This window comes from Salvelinus alpinus, chromosome 38, assembly GCF_045679555.1.
Source record: "Salvelinus alpinus chromosome 38, SLU_Salpinus.1, whole genome shotgun sequence".
In the NCBI taxonomy this organism is placed as follows: domain Eukaryota; kingdom Metazoa; phylum Chordata; class Actinopteri; order Salmoniformes; family Salmonidae; genus Salvelinus; species Salvelinus alpinus.
In genome coordinates, this window is record NC_092123.1 from 4,158,515 (window position 1) to 4,179,806 (window position 21,292).

The 21,292-nt window shown below is 42.4% G+C and overlaps 1 protein-coding gene across 1 annotated transcript; it reads left to right on the top strand.

Annotated features, from left to right (window-relative positions):
- The first annotated feature begins 4,012 nt into the window (after positions 1 to 4,012).
- Positions 4,013 to 16,607, top strand: LOC139566345 (SLIT and NTRK-like protein 6). Its single transcript, XM_071387462.1, has 2 exons — positions 4,013 to 4,489; positions 11,433 to 16,607. The coding sequence occupies exons 1-2, from the start codon at positions 4,398 to 4,400 to the stop codon at positions 13,957 to 13,959; spliced, it is 2,619 nt and encodes an 872-aa protein (XP_071243563.1). The 5' UTR covers positions 4,013 to 4,397; the 3' UTR covers positions 13,960 to 16,607.
- The last annotated feature ends 4,685 nt before the right edge of the window (positions 16,608 to 21,292 follow it).

The following is a 21,292-nucleotide window of genomic DNA, read 5'->3' on the forward strand; positions in this document are numbered from 1 at the left end:
ACTGCTCAAAAAAATAAAGGGAACACTAAAATAACACATCCTAGATCTGAATGAATCAAATATTCTTATTAAATACTTTTTTCTTTACATAGTTGAATGTGCTGACTACAAAATCACACAAAAATGATCAATGGAAATCAAATTTATCAACCCATGGAGGTCTGGATTTGGAGTCACACTCAAAATTAAAGTGGAAAACCACACTACAGGCTGATCCAACTTTGATGTAATGTCCTTAAAACAAGTCAAAATGAGGCTCAGTAGTGTGTGTGGCCTCCACGTGCCTGTATGACCTCCCTACAACGCCTGGGCATGCTCCTGATGAGGTGGCGGATGGTCTCCTGAGGGATCTCCTCCCAGACCTGGACTAAAGCATCCGCCAACTCCTGGACAGTCTGTGGTGCAACGTGGCGTTGGTGGATGGAGCGAGACATGATGTTCCAGATGTGCTCAATTGGATTCAGGTCTGGGGAACGGGCGGGCCAGTCCATAGCATCAATGCCTTCCTCTTGCAGGAACTGCTGACACACTCCAGCCACATGAGGTCTAGCATTGTCTTGCATTAGAAAGAACCCAGGGCCAACCGCACCAGCATATGGTCTCACAAGGGGTCTGAGGATCTCATCTCGGTACCTAATGGCAGTCAGGCTACCTCTGGCGAGCACATGGAGGGCTGTGCGGCCCCCCAAAGAAATGCCACCCCACACCATGACTGACCCACCGCCAAACTGGTCATGCTGGAGGATGTTGCAGGCAGCAGAACGTTCTCCACGGCGTCTCCAGACTCTGTCACGTCTGTCACATGTGCGTGTGAACCTGCTTTCATCTGTGAAGAGCACAGGGTGCCAGTGGCGAATTTGCCAATCTTGGTGTTCTCTGGCAAATGCCAAACGTCCTGCACGGTGTTGGGCTGTAAGCACAACCCCCACCTGTGGACGTCGGGCCCTCATACCACCCTCACGGAGTCTGTTTCTGACCGTTTGAGCAGACACATGCACATTTGTGGCCTGCTGGAGGTCATTTTGCAGGGCTCTGGCAGTGCTCCTCCTAATCCTCCTTGCACAAAGGCGGAGGTAGCGGTCCTGCTGCTGGGTTGTTGCCCTCCTACGGCCTCCTCCACGTCTCCTGATGTACTGGCCTGTCTCCTGGTAGCGCCTCCATGCTCTGGACACTACGCTGACAGACACAGCAAACCTTCTTGCCACAGCTCGCATTGATGTGCCATCCTGGATGAGCTGCACTACCTGAGCCACTTGTGTGGGTTGTAGACTCCGTCTCATGCACCGCCAGCATTCAAAAGTGACCAAAACATCAGCCAGGAAGCATAGGAACTGAGAAGTGGTCTGTGGTCACCACCTGCAGAACCACTCCTTTATTGGGGGTGTCTTGCTAATTGCCTATAATTACCACCTTTTGTCTATTCCATTTGCACAACAGCATGTGAAATTTATTGTCAATCAGTGTTGCTTCCTAAGTGGACAGTTTGATTTCACAGAAGTGTGATTGACTTGGAGTTACATTGTGTTGTTTAAGTGTTCCCTTTATTTTTTTGAGCAGTGTACAATAAATCAAATGTTCCCACACTTCTGGCATCAGAGAGAAGTACAGGAATGTTTCTTTATCTCTTCCTACTCTACCGTATGACCATCAATTACATAGAAAGCAATCCTCTGTCAATATAGCTAATGCATTACTGGACTGTGAAACTCTGCCAGGACAGGTTATTCTACTAGTTACTGAGAATGCGACAAGTTGGGGCCTGGTTCCTGTGTATGTGTCTCTCATCATAGGAAATGATGTGCTCACTTCACTAACCTCACTCATCTCACATCCCTCATCGTCATAATTTCATGTTTGATGGAGGCTGGTTCTTGAAACCAGTTCCGTAGATAGGCTCTCCGTCATGTCACCAATATGTCTCTGTAAACGAAACAGAGAAAATATATAATGGAACTGTCAGAAGAAGGGTTGACGTTATACCAGTTTATACCAGTTTACAGACACCTGTGTTGCCTACTCAGATTAAAATCCCAGTGTTTCCCAGTTTGTCTTATTTCTACAGGGTGAAGTGGGGTTCTCATGTAAAATGGCCAGTAGTGACATGCCTACGAGGAAGACAAAGAGGATCAGTGGGGGGTAGCACGGTTGAGTCAGACTGTGACAGTGTGTGGGGAGAGTCAACAAAAACAATGAGGCACATCGTGCCTTCAGGTCAACAACAAAAAAAAAACTCTCAACAAATGTAGAACTTCCAGTGAGATTCGGTTTGCTCAAAGGTGCTATATTTGCATCACCATACGAAAACACTGGAGCTAGACAGCTGGGCTCTAAACTTTCTGTGATACCTGCATATTGATATTTTGTCAGATATTTACCTGAAAGGCTGAAATTCAATCGATAGCAGATAATGCCTCAAACCACAGAAAACGTAAAAGTGCGTTAATGCACACAAACGTAAACCGTCCACATCTGTGATTCAAACGACAAGCCCAATGGCTTACCGTGCAACTTTCATTGAATTCTAGCTATATCTTCAAATATGATTTACTTAACGTGGGGACAAATTCTGATTCAAATGAGATGTTACGAAGCAGTAAACCAAATGAACAAATGTTGGACTAAATAATCGAACTGCAGATGGATTATTCCAGGTGTTATCTAAATATATCTTACCCCATGAGAGTAAAATATTGTAAGTGAAGACCAATGCATCTTCAGATCAGAGAATCATTCTTTGAACATCTTCAGATCAGAGAATCATTCTTTGAACAGTTTCCAAATGCGCCTGACACAATCAGACAGAGATATAGTAATGGTATATAACTATGAGATTCAGTTGGAGTCAGATCCCATCCAAGCTCATGCACTACTGACCAGAAAATCCAACCATTGATCTTTCACATAGGATGAAGTATGCACAGGGTTCAATCTGTTTGTATGTATAGGCCATTGTATCATAGACTGTGAACGGACAGTCGTTATAAGGATGGTTCCTTAGCTGTCTTAGCTTCAGACCTTCACACATAACTTCCATTGTATGAGGCCTCAGTGAGTGACAGGTAGAATTGTAATGGAAAGAATACACTAACTGGTAGCGTTGATGGAATGTAAATAACCAATAATATGTATCTATGTGCTCTCAGGATGAGAACACATTGTCAATGCGGGTGTCCTAAACACTTTTACATTGCATTATTCATGACAACTGTCCAACATGTCAACTGTCTTTAATATCTAGTGGGTGAAACCATATCCATTGTCTCCTGTTATTTTGAGCATTAATAAAATATGATGTGTTGAACACCTAGCATACTGCTAGCTTCCCTGATAGGAACTGTAAAAAGCCAGCCAAGGTGAGGGTTTATTTTACTATAAAACAGAGAGTTCATGAGAACAGGCAACACATGTAAACACCTTTACAAGGTAACCTCTGAGCAGTAAACATTCCTTGTAGTTCACTTGAAATATTAGGATTCATGCTTACCACACATAGCCATAAAGCACACGCCTGCACATGCCTACACACGCCTACACACGCCTTCACACACACACACACACACACACACACACACACACACACACACACACACACACACACACACACACACACACACACACACACACACACACACACACACACACACACACACCTACCATTTAAATACTTTAGAATCTGCGATTTCTGACAGTTGCATGACCCAAAGTGATATTCACTGTGATCAAGGCTCTCAGGAAAGATTTCTGTTTCCCCAAAACAGTAATCTTAACACAAACAAAAACATAAATAAAGCAGATCAATAAGTGACATTACAGATGCATATGAATCTCTAATGAATCTATATATACACATTCGAAATAATTATATTATATCAACATTCGTAGGGCTACTGTGGGCAACCTGACATTCAGAACCAGATACTGATCTCCTAAACGCGTTCCACAACGCCATTCAATGCCATAAAAGTCAGTGAGTCTCGGGGGGGAGGAGCCCAGAACAACTACAATACTTCGGAGCTTTACACCGCTCAAAAGCATGCAAATTCTAAGGAACAGTATTCCAAAAAGGCTCTACAGTTACACTCACCCTTCAGTGGCTGGTAACTTATCAGAAGAAGTTAACAGAGAGGATGGACCAGGGAGAATAATAAGGATCTACATGAATTAATTAATTAATCAAAGATAAATTGGAAAGGCCAACACATCCCACAATTGCCTCGGACGGGTCGTGTCGGGTTGAACACTTTGCAATATCACGGAAATATCGGCATTGTAAACGCCGACAGTCTAGTACTAAAACAAGAGGTGACAAAAGTAAACGTTATTTACACCAGTATGCCTAGCCTATTCTCTAAAGAAGATGCTGTAAAATTTAAATAAACGGTTTGAGGGGACTTTTGATGCTTCGCATCCTGACGTCTCCACATGGATCAACCTCTCTAACCCAAGCATCCTTTGGATTAGCCACAGTCTTTCTCACTCTGCACAACGGGTAAGTAGCCTATCATATCATCCGAACGAGAAGTCTCACAACTGTAATAAATGCGTTACTTTCTCAAATTAGTTTGTTGCCAACCTTTCTTTAGACTGGTAAGACATATAGTCACTTTAACTTCCTGCGTCTATCTTGTGTGGTATCCAGGTGTCCGTTCGATATGTCGAGGTTTGTTCGGACTAGCTGGAGCTGACGCTGGGAGCTCGCTTTCCTCCAAATAACCTACAGATATATCGATTTTTATTGTATTGGTATCTAAACGTCTGGAAGTGTTCTGGCCAAAGCGCTTGTGTTTTTAGAGATTGCAGTTGGAAAGACATAACTTCAACAATTGGATTGTCTGATTCAATAATTATTTCGTTTGTGAGGGCAGTTGAATTAGTCGAAATAAAATTGCTAAAGTAACATTACACCTGGGTCGACAGACACATTCAGGTATTTTACGCGCACCTGGCGCACCGCCATGCATATAATTCAGCTGCACGTACTGCAAATCTCCAGCAACGCATTGATTTAGCCTACTACAATCGTCCTTGGAACATGTAACATGATTCAGCATATGCTCACCTAAAATGTTCCCGAGCGATTTCTATTGGTCATAATAGCACACACTAGTCTTAACCAGCTTGACTCAAAATGTATTTGTGCATACGTTCTAATTTCAACATGTTTTGTGTGTAAATCAGTTAAATTAGGCTACCACATAAATGGGGGCATTTATAACATCGTTCTAACATGGAAGGTACCTCCATGCAACCAGAATGCAATTACTAAGCTGTGCACTGTAACTGCAGATGGAATATTGTTTGAAAATGTGTCAAATAAATTACACAGGCCTAGGTTTTAAATTAATGACATTTTAGTCATATGCGTAGAATAATATTATACATTGGGAACAAAATAGAACAGAATAAAATGTGACTATGGATTCCATGTAAGTGCATGGTCTTTGAGCTAAAGGATGACCAAGTTGAGTTGGTCATCACATTTATGCACTCACTGTGCATTGAAATCTAACTTAAAACATGAAGAACATGGTTACAATATATGGTTATTGTGCTAGATTGTATTCCTGCTCTGGTAGGATCATGTAAATTCCCATTTGGAGTGTTCACCCGTGAACACCCACTAACTGTATTCCTGATTAGGCAAGTCATTGAGTATTTATTAATGGAGGTGCAAATCATTCCCCCCCCCCCCCCCGAGAACAGGAAACAAACAAACAAACACACACAAATGCAGACCTTATGAAATAGTTGCAATGGGACAGAGAGTGAGTGACCTTTCGTCAGTCTTGAGTGATCGAATGTAAATATCATCCGTGGACTGTGGGACTGAGGACCTTGGTGACGTCTCTATAGATGTATGTGGGAGTAGTGGTTTCCCTGTAGGGCAAGCACATCACTTCCAATACACTGGAATAGGGAACTGTCCTTCCATTAATTGGCCTGGGAACATTGCGCAGAGGTCCTCCACCGGGTGCATATTCATGTGCTGCACAATACCGTATGCAGAAGCTCCTAATTTGCTCTCATGGCTCTCGAATTGAGTTTCTCTCTGCCTTGCCTCCCCTAGAGTCCTTCAGCCATGAGCGTAGCATCCGGTGTGCAGCAGTAACAACCCCTAGTCTAGCCTCCAGTCTGCTGGCTAAGCTACGTCTGTATAGAGACACTGTGGTCCTTAGCTTTCAACACTATGGCTCCATAATATAACTAAATAAGCAATTAGAGGTCATATTGCAAATGGTGAACATACACTGAGTATGCCAAACATTAGGAAGACCTTCCTAATATTGAGTTGTGCCCCCTTTTGCCCTTAGAACCGCCTCAATTCATTGGGGGCATATACTCTACACTCTACAAGGTGTCGAAAGCGTTCCACAGGGATGCTGGACCATGTTGACTCCAATGCTTGGCACCGACTACCATACTCGTGCAAAGGCACTTAAATATTTTGTCTTGCCCATTCACCCTCTGAATGGCACATATACACAATCCATGTCTCAATTGTCTCAAGTCTTAAAAATCCTTCTTTAACCTGTCTCCTCCCCTTCATCTACACTGAATGAAGTGGATTTAACAAGTGACATCAATAAGGGATCATAGCTTTCATCTGGTCAGTCTATGTCATGGAAAGAGCAGGTGTCCTTAATGCTTTGTCCACTCGGTGTGTATGTCAATACACAAAGCCAATACCATACACCATGCAGAAATACATAATCATAAACGAACACCACTTATCTATCCAGAGGGGCCATTTGAATCATGGTGTTGATTTGAAACTGGCACGGTGGTGTATGTGACTTGAAAATGTCATGTTTATGTTGTATAAAGTGATTATACTGAAATCACAGCCTTTTGTTTTGGGTTGGGTTTAAGTGTTCTAATCTTGGCTTGTGTAATGGATCTACACAGATGAAAACGACTTGGCTACGTTAGGATATTTCAACATCACGTCATTTTGGATGATGCTTCTGTAGAGAACAAGATGTGCTGTTGAGACTTTTACTGTCACTACTTTGTGTGGTGAGGAAGGATAGTCACTTGTCAAAGTTATTTATCATGAGTCATTTAAAGTTGACGAGTTTTACAAGATCTCCCAGGTTTGGGCATGTCTGTGGTTTTGGTCATGCAGCTCAGTGCTATTATGGAAGATTCTCTTCCTTTTACCTTAATGACTTGAGTAAAGACAACTCTTAAACAAATCATGGGCCCTATATAATCCAATGACTGCTTCTGTCAGTGTGTGTGATATTCTCAAATGGCCTCATCCAAAGTCTCCTTTAAAACAGAATAATAATACATTTCTGGTCTAACTAGGGAGTAAGGGAGGGGTATTCCTTTGGTCCAGATTCTGCAGTGTACTGTTTTACATTACTGCAGAGCCAAGTGCCTTGATTGTGACAATGCTTCGCACATCTGCGGATGTCTTTTTTGCAAAACATATTTAAAGTCACTTGGTACATCTGACTGATAATCCTTATGAAAAACAATTGCACCAAATTAGTTAAACATATCCTTTTGAAATGCATGCCTGCTAAATCGTCTTTACTAGGGGAACTGGGTTCCCCCCCCCCCGTCGTGCTGCTATTATTAGCCTATCACGCATATGCTCGCTATCAACGAGGAGGGGCCCACCAGCCGAGCACACTGAAAAGGTATGTGCTGCATTGTTTATTGTGGCAAGCCGTGTGCACGGTGGCGTTTATCGATCAGGCGCCAATTATAGCTATCTCATCGGGGGATCGTGTGTGTGTGTGTGTGTGTGTGTGTGTGTGTGTGTGTGTGTGTGTGTGTGTGTGTGTGTGTGTGTGTGTGTGTGTGTGTGTGTGTGTGTGTGTGTGTGTGTGTGTGTGTGTGTGTGTGTGTGCTGTAAGATTGGCCGCCTGAGTGGAGCTGGGTTCGCAGCTGACGTGATGGAACATCATGGACGCCTGTTATCGCTCAGCCGCTGTGTGTCCGTCATCAATGCTGTGGTGGGGCATCAGTGTTTGGTCGTATAATGGATGACATTGCTGTGGAAGACCACCTGCTCTGGAAGAAATGCCAAAATGTGGAATATATTGGGTATATTTCTGTGAAAGTCAAAGCCTCTGTTGATAGTGATAAAGACACATCTTGGCCATTCCATTATTAAAAACGATGTGAAATACTGAAGCCTTTCTTAACCACCCATAATTATACACTGAGTGTACAAAACAGTAGGAACACCTTCCTAATATTGAGTTGCACCCCCTTTTGCCCTCAGAACAGCCTCAATTCGTTGGGGCATGGACTCTACAAGATGTTGAAAGCGTTCCACAGGGATCCTGGCCCATGTTGACTCCAATGCTTCCCACTGTTGTGTCATGTTGGCTGGATATCCTTTGGGAGGTGGACCATTCTTGATACACACGGGGAGCTGTTGAGCATGAAAAACCCAGCAGCGCTGCAGTTCTTGACACACTCAAATGAGTGCGCCTGGCACCTACTACCATACGCGGTTCAAAGGCACTCCACAATCCATGTCTCAATTGTCTCAAGGGTTAAAAATCCTTCTTTAACCTCTCTTGGGCACGTGAGACGGTAGCGTCCCACCACTTCAACAGCCAGTGAAACTGCTGGGCGCCAAATTCAAATACAGAAATACTTATTATAAAAATTCAGAAGGGTTACTGTAATGGCTGTCACGCCCTGACCATAGTTTGTTTTGTATGTTTCTATGTTTTGTTTGGTCAGGGTGTGATATGAGTGGGAATTTTATGTTTGTCTAGTTTGTCTATTTCTATGTGTTTGGCCTGATATGGTTCTCAATCAGAGGCAGGTGTTTTTGTTGTCTCTGATTGGGAGCCATATTTAGGTAGCCTGTTTTGTATTGTGGGTTGTGGGTTATTGTTCCTGTTACTGTGTTTCTGTGTTCACGTTACGGGACTGTTTTGTCGTCGTCGTTTGTTTTTTTTGTTTTTTTTCAAGTATTCTATTAAAATGAATACTCTCCACGCTTCATCTTGGTCCTCCTCTCTTTCGCCCGACGAAGATCGTTACAATGGCATTGAATAGAAAACTACAAACCAAAAAAAAAACTACTTTCTGAATGGATTTTTCTCAGGTTTTCGCCTGCCAAATCAGTTCTGTTAAACTCACAGACACTATTTTAACAGTTTTGGAAACCTTAGAGTGTTTTCTATCCAAATCTACCAGTTATATGCATATCATATCTTCTGGGCCCAAGAAACAGGCTGTTTAATTTGGGCATGCATTTCATCCAAAATTCCGAATGCTGCTGCCTACCCTAGAGAAGTTAACCTGTTTCTTCCCCTTCATCTACACTGATTGAAGTGGATTTAACAGATGACAACAATAAGGTATCATAGCTTTCACCTGGATTCACCTGGTCAGTCTGTCATGGAAAGAGCATGTTTTGTACACTTAGGGAATACAATAGTAGTCTTGTTAGTGTTGTTGATGGTGGTATTAGTAGAAGTAGCACTAGAAGTAGTGGTAGCAGTAGCAGTAGCAGTAGAAGTAACAGTAGCGGTAGTGGTAGCCATAGAAGTAGCAGTAGCGTTTGTATCCTGCATCTACAATGCTTAGAGGCAGAAAAGAGCAGCTATATGAGATAATGATTAACGCTTTAGCATGTATGTCATTCCCCTTTACCGAGGATGAGTCTACAAGGCTATATCAGTGCCATGTAAACTGCTCTGCTCGGCCAGAGGAGACGTATTAGGAGCATCAGTCACCGCAAATCAATTTAAATGGACAAACAATGGTCTCAAACAGCAATAGCTGTATTATCCGAAAGCTATGAGTTGCTATGACTTAATAACAGGGTTGATATGCTACATTGTGAATATTCCACACCACTGTGACATTTACATTTGAGTCATTTAGCAGACACGCTTATCTACAGCGACTTACAGGTGCAATTAGGGTTAAGTGCCTTGCTCAACGACACTTTGACAGATTTTTCACCTAGTCAGCTCAGGGATTCGAACCAACTACCTTCTGGTTACTGGCCCAACACCCTTAACCGCTAGGCTACCTGCTGCAGTTGTGTTAAAACACCATCAGTGATGCAGGATAAGGGTGCTATGGAACCATCAAGCGGGAACCCCCATTTTGGCGCGAGCACTCTGCCTAACAGATTGCACTTGAGAGCAATATGAAGCACACAGAGCAAACAGTGTGAATGACCTATTTGTCTGGCGATATATGGACAAGGATCATTGTGTATATTACAAGGGCCACAGGGGACGAGTGATACACGTTTTATTTCCGAGGTTTCTCGCTCTTTTTCTTTCGTTCAGAGTGCACCGTTTTCCCAGTATTCTTTTTTTTACCTCCTACTAGCAGAGTAACTGCTTGGTGATGAGTTGGCCTTGCTTACATGCATGAGAAGGCATTATAAGGCTTCACTGGCCTCCAATGGATCTGTGTAGTTGCTTCGCCACAAGCTATACACATTTGATTCTGAAAATAGATGTGGGGCTGTTTTTTTCCACTCTCCTGACCCTGTTGTCATCCATTGTATAATATACCCAGTCACTTTTCAATAGTATATATTTAATTTTTTATCTTGTAAAAAATCTTACCCCGATTCCACATAAAGCATTTAGTGATAAAGCTTTCAGTCTTTGATCGGTGTCATTTGTTTCTTCCACCAATGCAGTGCAGCGCTGTCATCCAACAGTGTGAGGCCTGTCACACCGCACAATACACCCAACCTACAATATCAAGCTAGTTCGGTATCTAGGGAGAATCAATGAAATAGCACTGCTTCGCGTGATGATCACACATTGCTGTGTGAGAAATTCCGAAAAGGAAAATCGCGTGGGTGAGAAAATACATGTTTGCTCATTTGAGGGATTTTTATTTATTTATTGACGCTCCCTCTTCTTGGGTTAAAAACATGGATCAAATCTATTCTAGGCCATACCCAAGTGTGTTATTTAAACAGATGAAGTTTTCTACATTACCTTGTATATGAGGTATTGTGTCCATGTAAACAAGATTCCAATGTTCACTAGGCCGTGCGTGTTTTAAAGAATATGAATTCCTCACATTCCTTCAAAGATAGCTGTATGCTCCCTTCATGCATATAATACATCAATGCATAATTAATATTAAAGTTCATTGTGTATTCAGTTTCAAGTTCATTTTCTATACTGTGAGAATTGCATTGATTGTATGATCCAGGAATAAAAGTAGATGCACAGTTCGGAAAGAATGGGTCAGTGTATTTCTATAATAGGAGACCATGCTTTATTGTCTGTCTAAAGGGACTGATAATCTAATCAAAGTAGTTAAGACACTTATAGCAAAAATATGTAAACAAATACTTGTGATTATTGATTTAATCTATGTTTTTATGTTGTTTTCCAAGTTCATTACATTTTGGTAACATCTTTCTCTCCCTCTCTTCCCTCCCTCCCTCTGTCCTTCTTCTTTATGTTTTGCAGATACAACGGACAGAAAATGCTACCCCGCATCGTTTTCCTTTGCTCATTTTTCACTGCTGCTTGTTTCCAAGACATCCAGCCCTCCAAGGCATTTCTGAGTGAATCCTGTGACTCATTGTGTTCTTGTGAAGAAAAAGATGGCATCCTGTATCTTAACTGTGAGGAGAGAAATATCAGCAAGATCTCCCAAATCAAAGTGCCGTCAGCTCTACCTTTCCACCTCAATCTGTACAAAAACGACTTGGTGGAGTTGCATGCAGAAGACTTGGAAGGTTTAAAGAATGCCGTTTCACTTCATCTCGGGGCTAATAGCATACAAGAGCTTGAACCTGGGGTCTTTAGTGCACTGGGCTCCTTGAAGAAGCTCCACATCAACAGTAATTTCCTGGTCATGTTGAAGGAAGACACTTTTCACGGCTTGGTAAATTTGGAGTTTCTCCAGGCGGACACAAACTTCATCCGCGTGGTCGAGCCGGGGGCATTCAGCAAACTCATCCGCCTCAAAGTTCTGATCCTCAACGACAACGCCATCGAGTTTCTTCCCAGCAATATTTTCCGGTTTGTTCCGCTCACCCACTTGGACCTGCGGGGGAACCAGTTACAGACCCTGCCTTACGTTGGCTTCCTGGAGCACATTGGGCGGATCATGGAGCTTCGTCTGGAGGACAACGACTGGATGTGCGATTGTGAGATCCTTCACCTGAAGATCTGGATGGAGAACATGCGGGCCCAGTCGGCCATTGGGGAGGTGGTCTGCAGCAGCCCCCACCAGCTCAGGGGCACCATCCTAGCCAAAATCAAACGGGATGTTCTCTGCCCCTCTCACGCTGATATCAACTTAGAGGAGCCTTCCAAGTCACTGGACATGGTGGTCACTCCGTCTTCCAAAGTGGCAGAGATTCCGAAGTTAGAGGGCGCCAAGGATGACGTAAAGATTCCGACACCTGCTTATGTTCCAGGGAGTCCTTGTGTGGAACACTGTTCTTGTCACAGTCACCCTGTGGCTGGGTTTTTAATGCATTGTCAGGACAGAGGGATTCAACGGATTTCAGATATTGGAATACTTGGGCAAAGCCCTACCAAGCTGGTGCTCACAGGAAACATGATTCAGAGACTGTTGAAATATGACTTTGTCACATATGACGGTTTGGAGTTATTGAATTTAGCCAACAATCGAATTGATTACATTGACAATGAAACTTTTCTCAGCTTAAGCAATTTGAAAAAACTTTATCTCAACGGCAACAGAATTGAAACCCTTTCCGCGACCATGTTCATTGGACTCCACAACCTTGAATACCTATATTTGGAATATAACATTATCAAAGAAATTGTTCCAGGAGCTTTTAATCCTTTGCCAAATCTCAAACTCTTGTCTTTGAATAACAATCTGCTGACTAGTCTCCCATTGCAGATATTTCGCAACATGCCCCTCACCAAACTGAACCTGAGAAAGAATCTGCTCATGCACCTGCCTGTTAGCAACGTGCTGGACCAGCTTGACTCTTTAGAGCAGATTTATTTAGAGGACAACCCCTGGGACTGCAGCTGTGACTTAATCAGTCTCAAACAGTGGGTTGAGAAGCTGAGGAAGGACACAGTCGTAGGTTCCATTTTGTGTCACACACCGAGAAAAGTGGCGAAAGCTGAGCTGAGGGCCCTCAGAAACGAGTTGCTGTGCCGCGGCCTAGTGACCTACTCCTTGCCCACGGATGAGGACGAGACAACCACAGTGTCGACTGACGGCACTAGGAGCGGTTTCTTCAGCTCAATCACGGACTCAGTTCCGCTCTCCGTTCTGATCCTTAGCTTGCTCGTCATCTTCCTCATGGTCATCTTCTGTTCAGCAGGGATCGTGGCATTCCTCGTGCACAGACGGCGAAGGAGGGTGAAGAAGAAACAGGCGGAGGAGCAGCCGCGGGAGAGCAGCAGCCCCATCCACCTGCAATACAGCATGTACGGCCAGAAAACCACACACCACACACTGGGGCAGAGGACCGGAAGCACCGTGTACGACGAGCGCTCACACAGCCCCATCGTCCAGATCTGCCGCAACCCCACCTACTGCACTCAGCATAAAGAATATGAGTCCGACCTCAATGAACTGGACGAACCAAAGCACATCTGTCGTAGCATCATGGAGACAGAGAATACTTCCCCTCTCACAGGCTCTAATTTGAAGTTCAGAGCTGTGACGTCCGACTGCCCAACTGAGTTCGTAACACTCGGAGATGCGAGCTCCCTCTATAAAAACATACTAGAGAGGGAGAGGGTTAGGGAGCTGCAGCAGCTCGGAATTACTGAATACCTCCGGAAAAACATGTCCCAGCTGCAACCAACGGTAGAGATGCAGGTCCCAGGATCAGGACACCACGAGGAACTGAAATTAATGGAGACTATTATGTTGTCGAGACCGCGGAAGGTCATGGTGGAACAAATGCAAAATGAGTACTTTGAACTCAAAGCTAACCTACACACCGAGCCAGATTATTTGGAGGTTCTGGAGCATCAAACTGCATTTAACTGATAGAAGAAGACAATTCATGGTTTTATATTCAACTCCAGAAGTGCCTTGTTCAAAACTGCCATCTTATGTTTTCAGTCGAAGACCTACATATCCCACAGCGGTCTTGGACATACAAGTCATTTGTAGCACAGAATGTACTGTATAATTATCCATTTTTTTGTTATTTTGTTTTCCTATACACTGCCTTGCAAACGTATTCATCCCCCTTGGTGTTTTTACTATTTTGTTGCATTACAACCTGTAATTTAAATTGATTTTACTTTGGATTTCATGTAATGGACATACATAAAATAGTCCAAATTGGTGAAGTAAAAAAAAAAAAAACTTGTTTCATAAAATTAAAAAAAAGAGAAAATGGAAAAGTGGTGCATGCATAAAGTATTCACCCCCTTTGCTATGAAGCCCCTAAATAATATCTGGTGCAACCAATTACTTTCAGAAGTCACATAATTAGTTAAATTATTAAAAGTTAAAAGTCCACCTGTGTGCAATCTAAGTGTCACATGATCTGTCACATGATCTCAGTATATAAACACCTGTTCTGAAAGGACCCAGAGTCTGCAACACCACTAAGCAAGGGGCACCATGAAGACCAAGGAGCTCTCCAAACAGGTCTGGGACAAAGTTGTGGAGAAGTACAGATCAGGGTTGGGTTACAAAAAAATATCTGAAACTTTGAACATCCCACGGAGCACCATTAACTTAAATCAATTATTTTAAAAAAATGGAAAGAATATGGCACCACAACAAACCTGCCAAGAGAGGGCCTCCCACCAAAACTCACAGACCAAGTAAGGAGGGCATTAATCAAAGAGGCAACAAAGTGACCAAAGGTAACCCTGAAGGAGCTGCAAAGCTCCACAGCGGAGAGTGGAGTATCTGTCCATAGAACCACTTTAAGTTGTACACTCCACAGAGCTGGGCTTTATGGAAGAGTGACCAGAAAAAAGTCAGACACGTTTGGTGTTCGCCAAAAGGCATGTGGGAGACTCCCCAAACATATGGAAGAAGGTACTCTGGTCAGATGAGACTCAAATTAAGCTTTTTGGCCATCAAGGAAAATGCTATGTCTGGTGCAAACCCAACACCTTACAATGTGGAGAGATGTTTCAACACCTCACATCACCCCGAGAACCCCATCCCCACAGTGAAGCATGGTGGTGGCAGCATCATGCTGTGGGGATGTTTTTCATCGGCAGGGACTGGGAAACTGGTCAGAATTGAAGGAATGATGGATGGCGCTAAATACAGGGAAATTCTTGAGGGAAACCTGTTTCAGTCTTCCAGAGATTTGAGACTGGGACTTCCAGCAGGACAATGACCCTAAGCATACTGCTAAAGCAACACTCGAGTGGTTTAAGGGGAAACATTTAAATGTATTGGAATGGCCTAGTCAAAGCCCAGACCTCAATCCAATTGAGAATCTGTGGTATGACTTAAAGATTGCTGTACACTAGCAGGAACCCATCCAACTTGAAGGAGCTGGAGCAGTTTTGCCTTGAAGAATGAGCAAAAATCCCAGTGGCTAGATGTGCCAAGCTTATAGAGACATACCCCAAGAGACTTGCAGCTGTAATTGCTGCAAAAGGTGGCTCTACAAAGTATTGACTTTGGGGGGGGGTGAATAGTTATGCACGCTCAGGTTTTCTGTTTTTTTTGTCTTATTTCTTGTTTGTTTCACGAGAAAAAATATTTTCTATCTTCAAAGTGGTAGACATGTTGTGTAAATCATATGATACAACCCCCCCCCCAAAATCCATTTTAATTCCAGGTTGTAAGGCAACAAAATGGAAAAATGTTAAGGTGGGTGAATATTTTCGCAAGCCACTGTAGACAGACAGCACTTGAAGTTGCTGATATAACAGATATCTTTCCCAAATGTAATTATCGGGAAGGCAAATAGGTACTGCAGGGGTAAGTTTTTGTTACCAGTTCAGCTTAGATCTTTGGCAGGCCTTCAACTCTGTCATGTTGTTTCCATCATATGCCATAATCAGCATGCTCAAAATGCCGTAGACTTAACAAAATGCCAACATGTATTCTGGGTCGCAATGATGGAGTGCACATTAGTGCTGTCGTTCATTAGATTTAGCCCTTGCATTATTTCAATACCACATTTTGTATTCCAACCAGTGGGAACATCTTTATACAAATCCATTTTCCCAAAACATAGCACTTAAAAGTCCCAGTACATATATAAATCATAACTTGCATCTGTACAGAAGAAATGCATTGCACTAATCAAATGCCATTTAAAAGATGGTGCATGACAATCAACTTACTTTTCAACAGCAATTTCTGTTTATCGTTGTTCCTTTCCTGCTACTGAAGGGGACAGAACTACTGATGTGTATAAGAACCTTTTGTATGAGTGTCATTTTTACAAATCACAACTGACCAGTTTCTCTCAGCATGATAAATGTTCAGGTTATGCGTTCACTTTATTATTCTGATCGAGTAAGCAACCCTGTTCAACTCTGAAAATGTTTTATGTAAACTTTATTTTATACCAATGTAGATAAAATAATTTATTCTGTAATTTTTGTATATATGTCACACATTCTATGTTATTTTGTGCCTTCAGTGTTGTGCAGGTGAACATGTATTAAATGTAAATAAAGAATTGCAATACTGCAAACTTTGAACAATCAAGATTCAATACAATAGATAAGCTCTTCAGTCCTCTAAACAGATTGCTTGCAGGTATATTGCAGAGCCTGTTGCAAAAAAACTACATTCTGTCATTATCAGTTGAGCATAAAAGTGGAAAAGTGACCAAACATCTAATATTATAGCACATTACGTGCTCAACAGGGGAGTGGGTGAAATCATGATGCTATCCTGCACAGAGGGCACTTAAGATAGTAATGACATTACATTGTTATTCACACTCTTATGCATGTCCTCAATGCTGCTGCATGTTCCCTATTCCTCGCATGGACATACAGCACAGCATTATATACCATCTGTGTGCATGTTTGAATAAATCAAGCTGATAGGTAGGTTCATCCTGGTCATTTTACTCTAAGTCGAATTTCAAATGAATTGCTATATATATCCACACAGACGCACACACCGCAAATCTCTTTCGTGTCAAATCCAAGCTCAAGCCTGGCTTCCCTCATCGCCCAAAATGGCATGTCAAGTCTTTCCAGTTCTCTGCCTTGCAAACACAAGTCTGTCATTTCCCCCTTGCATTATTGGACCCCCTTCTGAGATTGCTTATCCACAGTGCTTAATTACTGCACAACAATGGGGGTATAGAAAATTCCCTCTGCACTGCTCCACACGACTTCCATTTCCATCCTAGCTGGTGATTTAGTAGGCTGTTCCGGTGCTTCCATTATACATCATAATTGATAGAACTAAAACTGCTCACACGGCCCTCCTCGGTGAACTGGGGTTGGAATACGGACACAGCGGTAAGACTTGGGATTTTCTCCTTTGAGAATTAAGGGAAATGTGCTCTGGTAGGTCTTTCTTTGTGACGTTTACCAAAGTGCAAAACAATGTTCCTTTGGGGGGAAATGTTTTCAGTGTTTTGTGCTCATGAAACCGTTGTGAATGTTAGTATTTCAGCAATGGAAGTCGAAGTTAGTCGAAACCGCTACAGAGTGCCGATAGGAGAGTAGAAAAAGTGAATTTTATGTCAACATTGGAGTGGAGATAAAATATGTATGCAGTGATTGTCTAACTGGCTCCACCTTCCGCCCCTATATGAAATGAATCCAGCCCAATGCCTATTATGGATGACTAAGCATGAGGGCAAGGAGCTATTAATGGAAAATTCTAAACATGTGCAGGTATATTCTTCCCAGATGCTACAATTTGGTGCAAACTAGCATGTACAGTAGACATTCCCAGCCCTACCATTTTTCACACTACATTATACATGAAATACAAACCACGATGACTTATATGTGTGGTGAAAGATAATATCAAAACAAATATTTTCTGTGGGAGGAGACCACGGCACATGATGTTTATATAGTAGTTCAAACTCCAAAGCTGTTATTTGACGAGACCTTGACCGACTTGAAACCTCTAGTTCAGCTACTGACGTGCCGACAGTTCAGTCTTTGGAGGACGTCACAAAATATACATACTTTCGGCACTGCCACTGACAGCCTGAACTGCAACAAACGCTGGCATTAATATTGGAACAAACACAAGACGTAGGCCTCTACTGTAAAATCAATCTTACATTACATTTCTTTTCATCAACTGTTCTGCCTGTGGCTATGGAACCCTGACCTGTTCACAGGACGTGCTACCTGTCCCAGACCTGCTGTTTTCAACTCTCTAGAGACCGCAGGAGCGGTAGAGATACTCTTAATGATCGGCTATGAAAAGCCAACTGACATTTACTCCTGAGGTGCTGACTTGCTGCACCCTCGACAACTACTGTGATTATTATTATTTGACCATGCTGGTCATTTATGAACATTTGAACAACTTGGCCATGTTCTGTTATAATCTCCACCCGGCACAGCCAGAAGAGGATCGGCCACCCCTCATAGCCTGGTTCCTCTCTAGGTTTCTTCCTAGGTTTTGGCCTTTCTAGGGAGTTTTTCCTAGCCACCGTGCTTCTACACCTGCATTGCTTGCTGTTTGGGGTTTTAGGCTGGGTTTCTGTACAGCACTTTGAGATATCAGCTGATGTACGAAGGGCTATATAAATACATTTGATTTGATTTGATCTGGAAATCAACTATTCTACCCCGTGTCAGAGTAACTACATGAAAGTATCAGTGCTGAATATCTTACCCCTCTCCTTTATACTCAAAGGTACATTTTATTTCAGTAATAGACCTACTTGAACAGCTAGCCAAAGTCAATCATATGAGCCATAAATAGAGTGGGATGTGAAATTGCCAACCCATTTGCTAATAGCTACTTTTCAGACAATCTACAGTGGATCTCTGGACAGTAGACTTTGAAAAGTAAGTAATTCCCACTGGCTAATATCTTGTCTTTACCATTTTCTTTTACAGAATGCCCTCTGCCCTGCAGTTTTGAGCAGTACACTGGTACCTATAGTTCCACCACGACCCAGCTGAGAGTTACAGTATTTGTACCGTATCACTGCTTTCAGTGGTGTAGAGGAGCTAGACTCATGACCCCAAATGTAACTGTGAATTATGAATATTTCGTCTGTTGGTTTGGACAAGAGCACTCTACCAGAAATGGTCTAGTTGGATTATGTAAACCTTTGAAAGGAAGGCACCAGGGTCACTGCTGTTTCTATACTCCTACTTAACAAAGTTAGCAGAACATCAACGTTTCACATCCAGTCACAAAACAGACAACTAAATTTTAACCCCGGTAATATAAGTGTATATATACAGCCATTTTAGAGGTTCGTTTGTAGGTGATGTCACCTCATTATTTGTAGAACGCGCCGACCTTGCACCGCAGTAAACATTCTGAAAAAGCTCTGTTTAACCACTCTAAAGTGTCAGTCGATACGATACACTTTTTATGCTTGAATTCATCCATTGAAGTGAATTCCACAGAGGTTTCATTAGAACACATTATTGATTTTCATCTTTTCCATGAATAGTTCAGGCTATCAACAGCCACTTATACAGTAAAGTAATGAATCCATAGCCTTTAGTGAAGCCAAATGCATACATGCATTCATCTTGTAAAGTATGCCGCCACAGGGAACCTTCATCAATATATAATGATAACCTTCACATGGGTTCTTTAACCTAGAGGAGTAGCTAACGTTAGCTAGATATAGATTAGCTTACACACAGCATAAATCCATAGAAATGATGGAAATATTCATAGAAAGCTATTTTGAGAACCCCCCCCCCCCCCCCCCCATACACACACACACCCTGCATATGACATTACAATATTTGTAGAAGCCCTTGTAGCTACTGATATGGCTGAAACAATGCACACGTATCACATATTGTCTCGTTAACATGAGGTTCATATATTACAGCCCTGCATGCTCAAAGCTTCCATGACCCACATGAAACATCTCTCCACATTGTAAACTGTGAAAATAAGTCATACGTTAACAGAGCATACTATTGTGAGTCCGTAAGGACTGACTCTAGTGTTCGGCCTTGCGCGTGCTACAATGTTCTGCATGTTCAACTTAATGTGCGATCGTGTACGACACGCCTGCCCATGAGGAGACAGAAGTCACATGGCTGAAGTCAACACCCGTGCCCTATGCGTCGAAACGAGACATTCCTCATCAGATGATCGAACAGTGAAACTATGACATTGCCCACAGTGTTTCTAATAATATTACAAGAGTAATGATCCACTTAGATGAGGTCTGGATTTGGATTTTCTTCAAGTGATCACTGATGCTCTTTCACGGCTGAGACTGGAGAGTGTAAAGCACCCTTTCTTGTACCCGACCGATGATGCAATTAAATGTTTAATGGTTTGCCAACATATTACTATCTGTGCTCGCTCCCAGCTATCTCATTCACAAGCCACAGTCACGCACAGCACAAAGCGTGCATGTCTCTCTCCCTCTTCCTCTCTCTTCCTCTTTCTTTATTTCTACATCTTGGTATAGCTTAATAGTTGTGTTGTTGTTTTATTTTATTTTTGTAAGTATTTTATATTATAATAGTTATGTAATTATACACCTTTTCCCTTAAAATGTAACTACATTATGAATATTCTAAACATCCTAAGTGTTGTGTCTGAATCTGGAACAACTACTACTGTGTTTCAATACATGTCATTTGTTATCAGCCTCGGGAGTCTATATGAGGTTCCTTATACCCATGCCAGCCACCCAGCCCTATGAACCACGATGCACAATTCAAATGTGCACACACATTCGCCATTCTGTTTTGTTGGCATGCTGATAGTCATTTTATAATGAGCAGCCCTCAGGACCGCAATGCTACTCTGGCTGACATCATATGGATTCTGTGCATTTCACATATAATTTGCAAGATTAGCAAGCAACCACTATGGAACACTATAAAAACAGTGTTGTATGTCAGTTGTGCTGCCACATTCACACTGGCTGGAAAGCTAGAATCCTCATTATCTCACAGTACTATCCTAGTTACTCGTTGTAATCCATCATGTTTGTTACTCCCTGTATAAGTTCAGAGTAATGTCTCTTTGAGCGTATGTAGCTTTAAGCATCAAGGGTCCCAGCTATACGCAGTACTTCTGACATCACAAGTCACAACAATGAAGTCAGCCCTCACTTGTTTAGAGACCCCAGATTTCACTAACAGTTTAATTTACTCTCTCTTGACAGAGACGGATGTATAAGTAAGCAACAACGCCAGCCTTCCTGTGACGTTGTCGCTTGCAAACGTGTTCTACCTACAGTTAT

Excerpts from the sequence above, each read along its gene's own strand:
- LOC139566345 (XM_071387462.1), top strand. The coding sequence starts at position 4,398 with ATGCTTCGCATCCTGACGTCTCCACATGGATCAACCTCTCTAACCCAA. Across the intron at positions 4,490-11,432 it reads TTTCTCACTCTGCACAACGG|ATACAACGGACAGAAAATGC; the intron begins GTAAGTAGCCTA and ends TATGTTTTGCAG.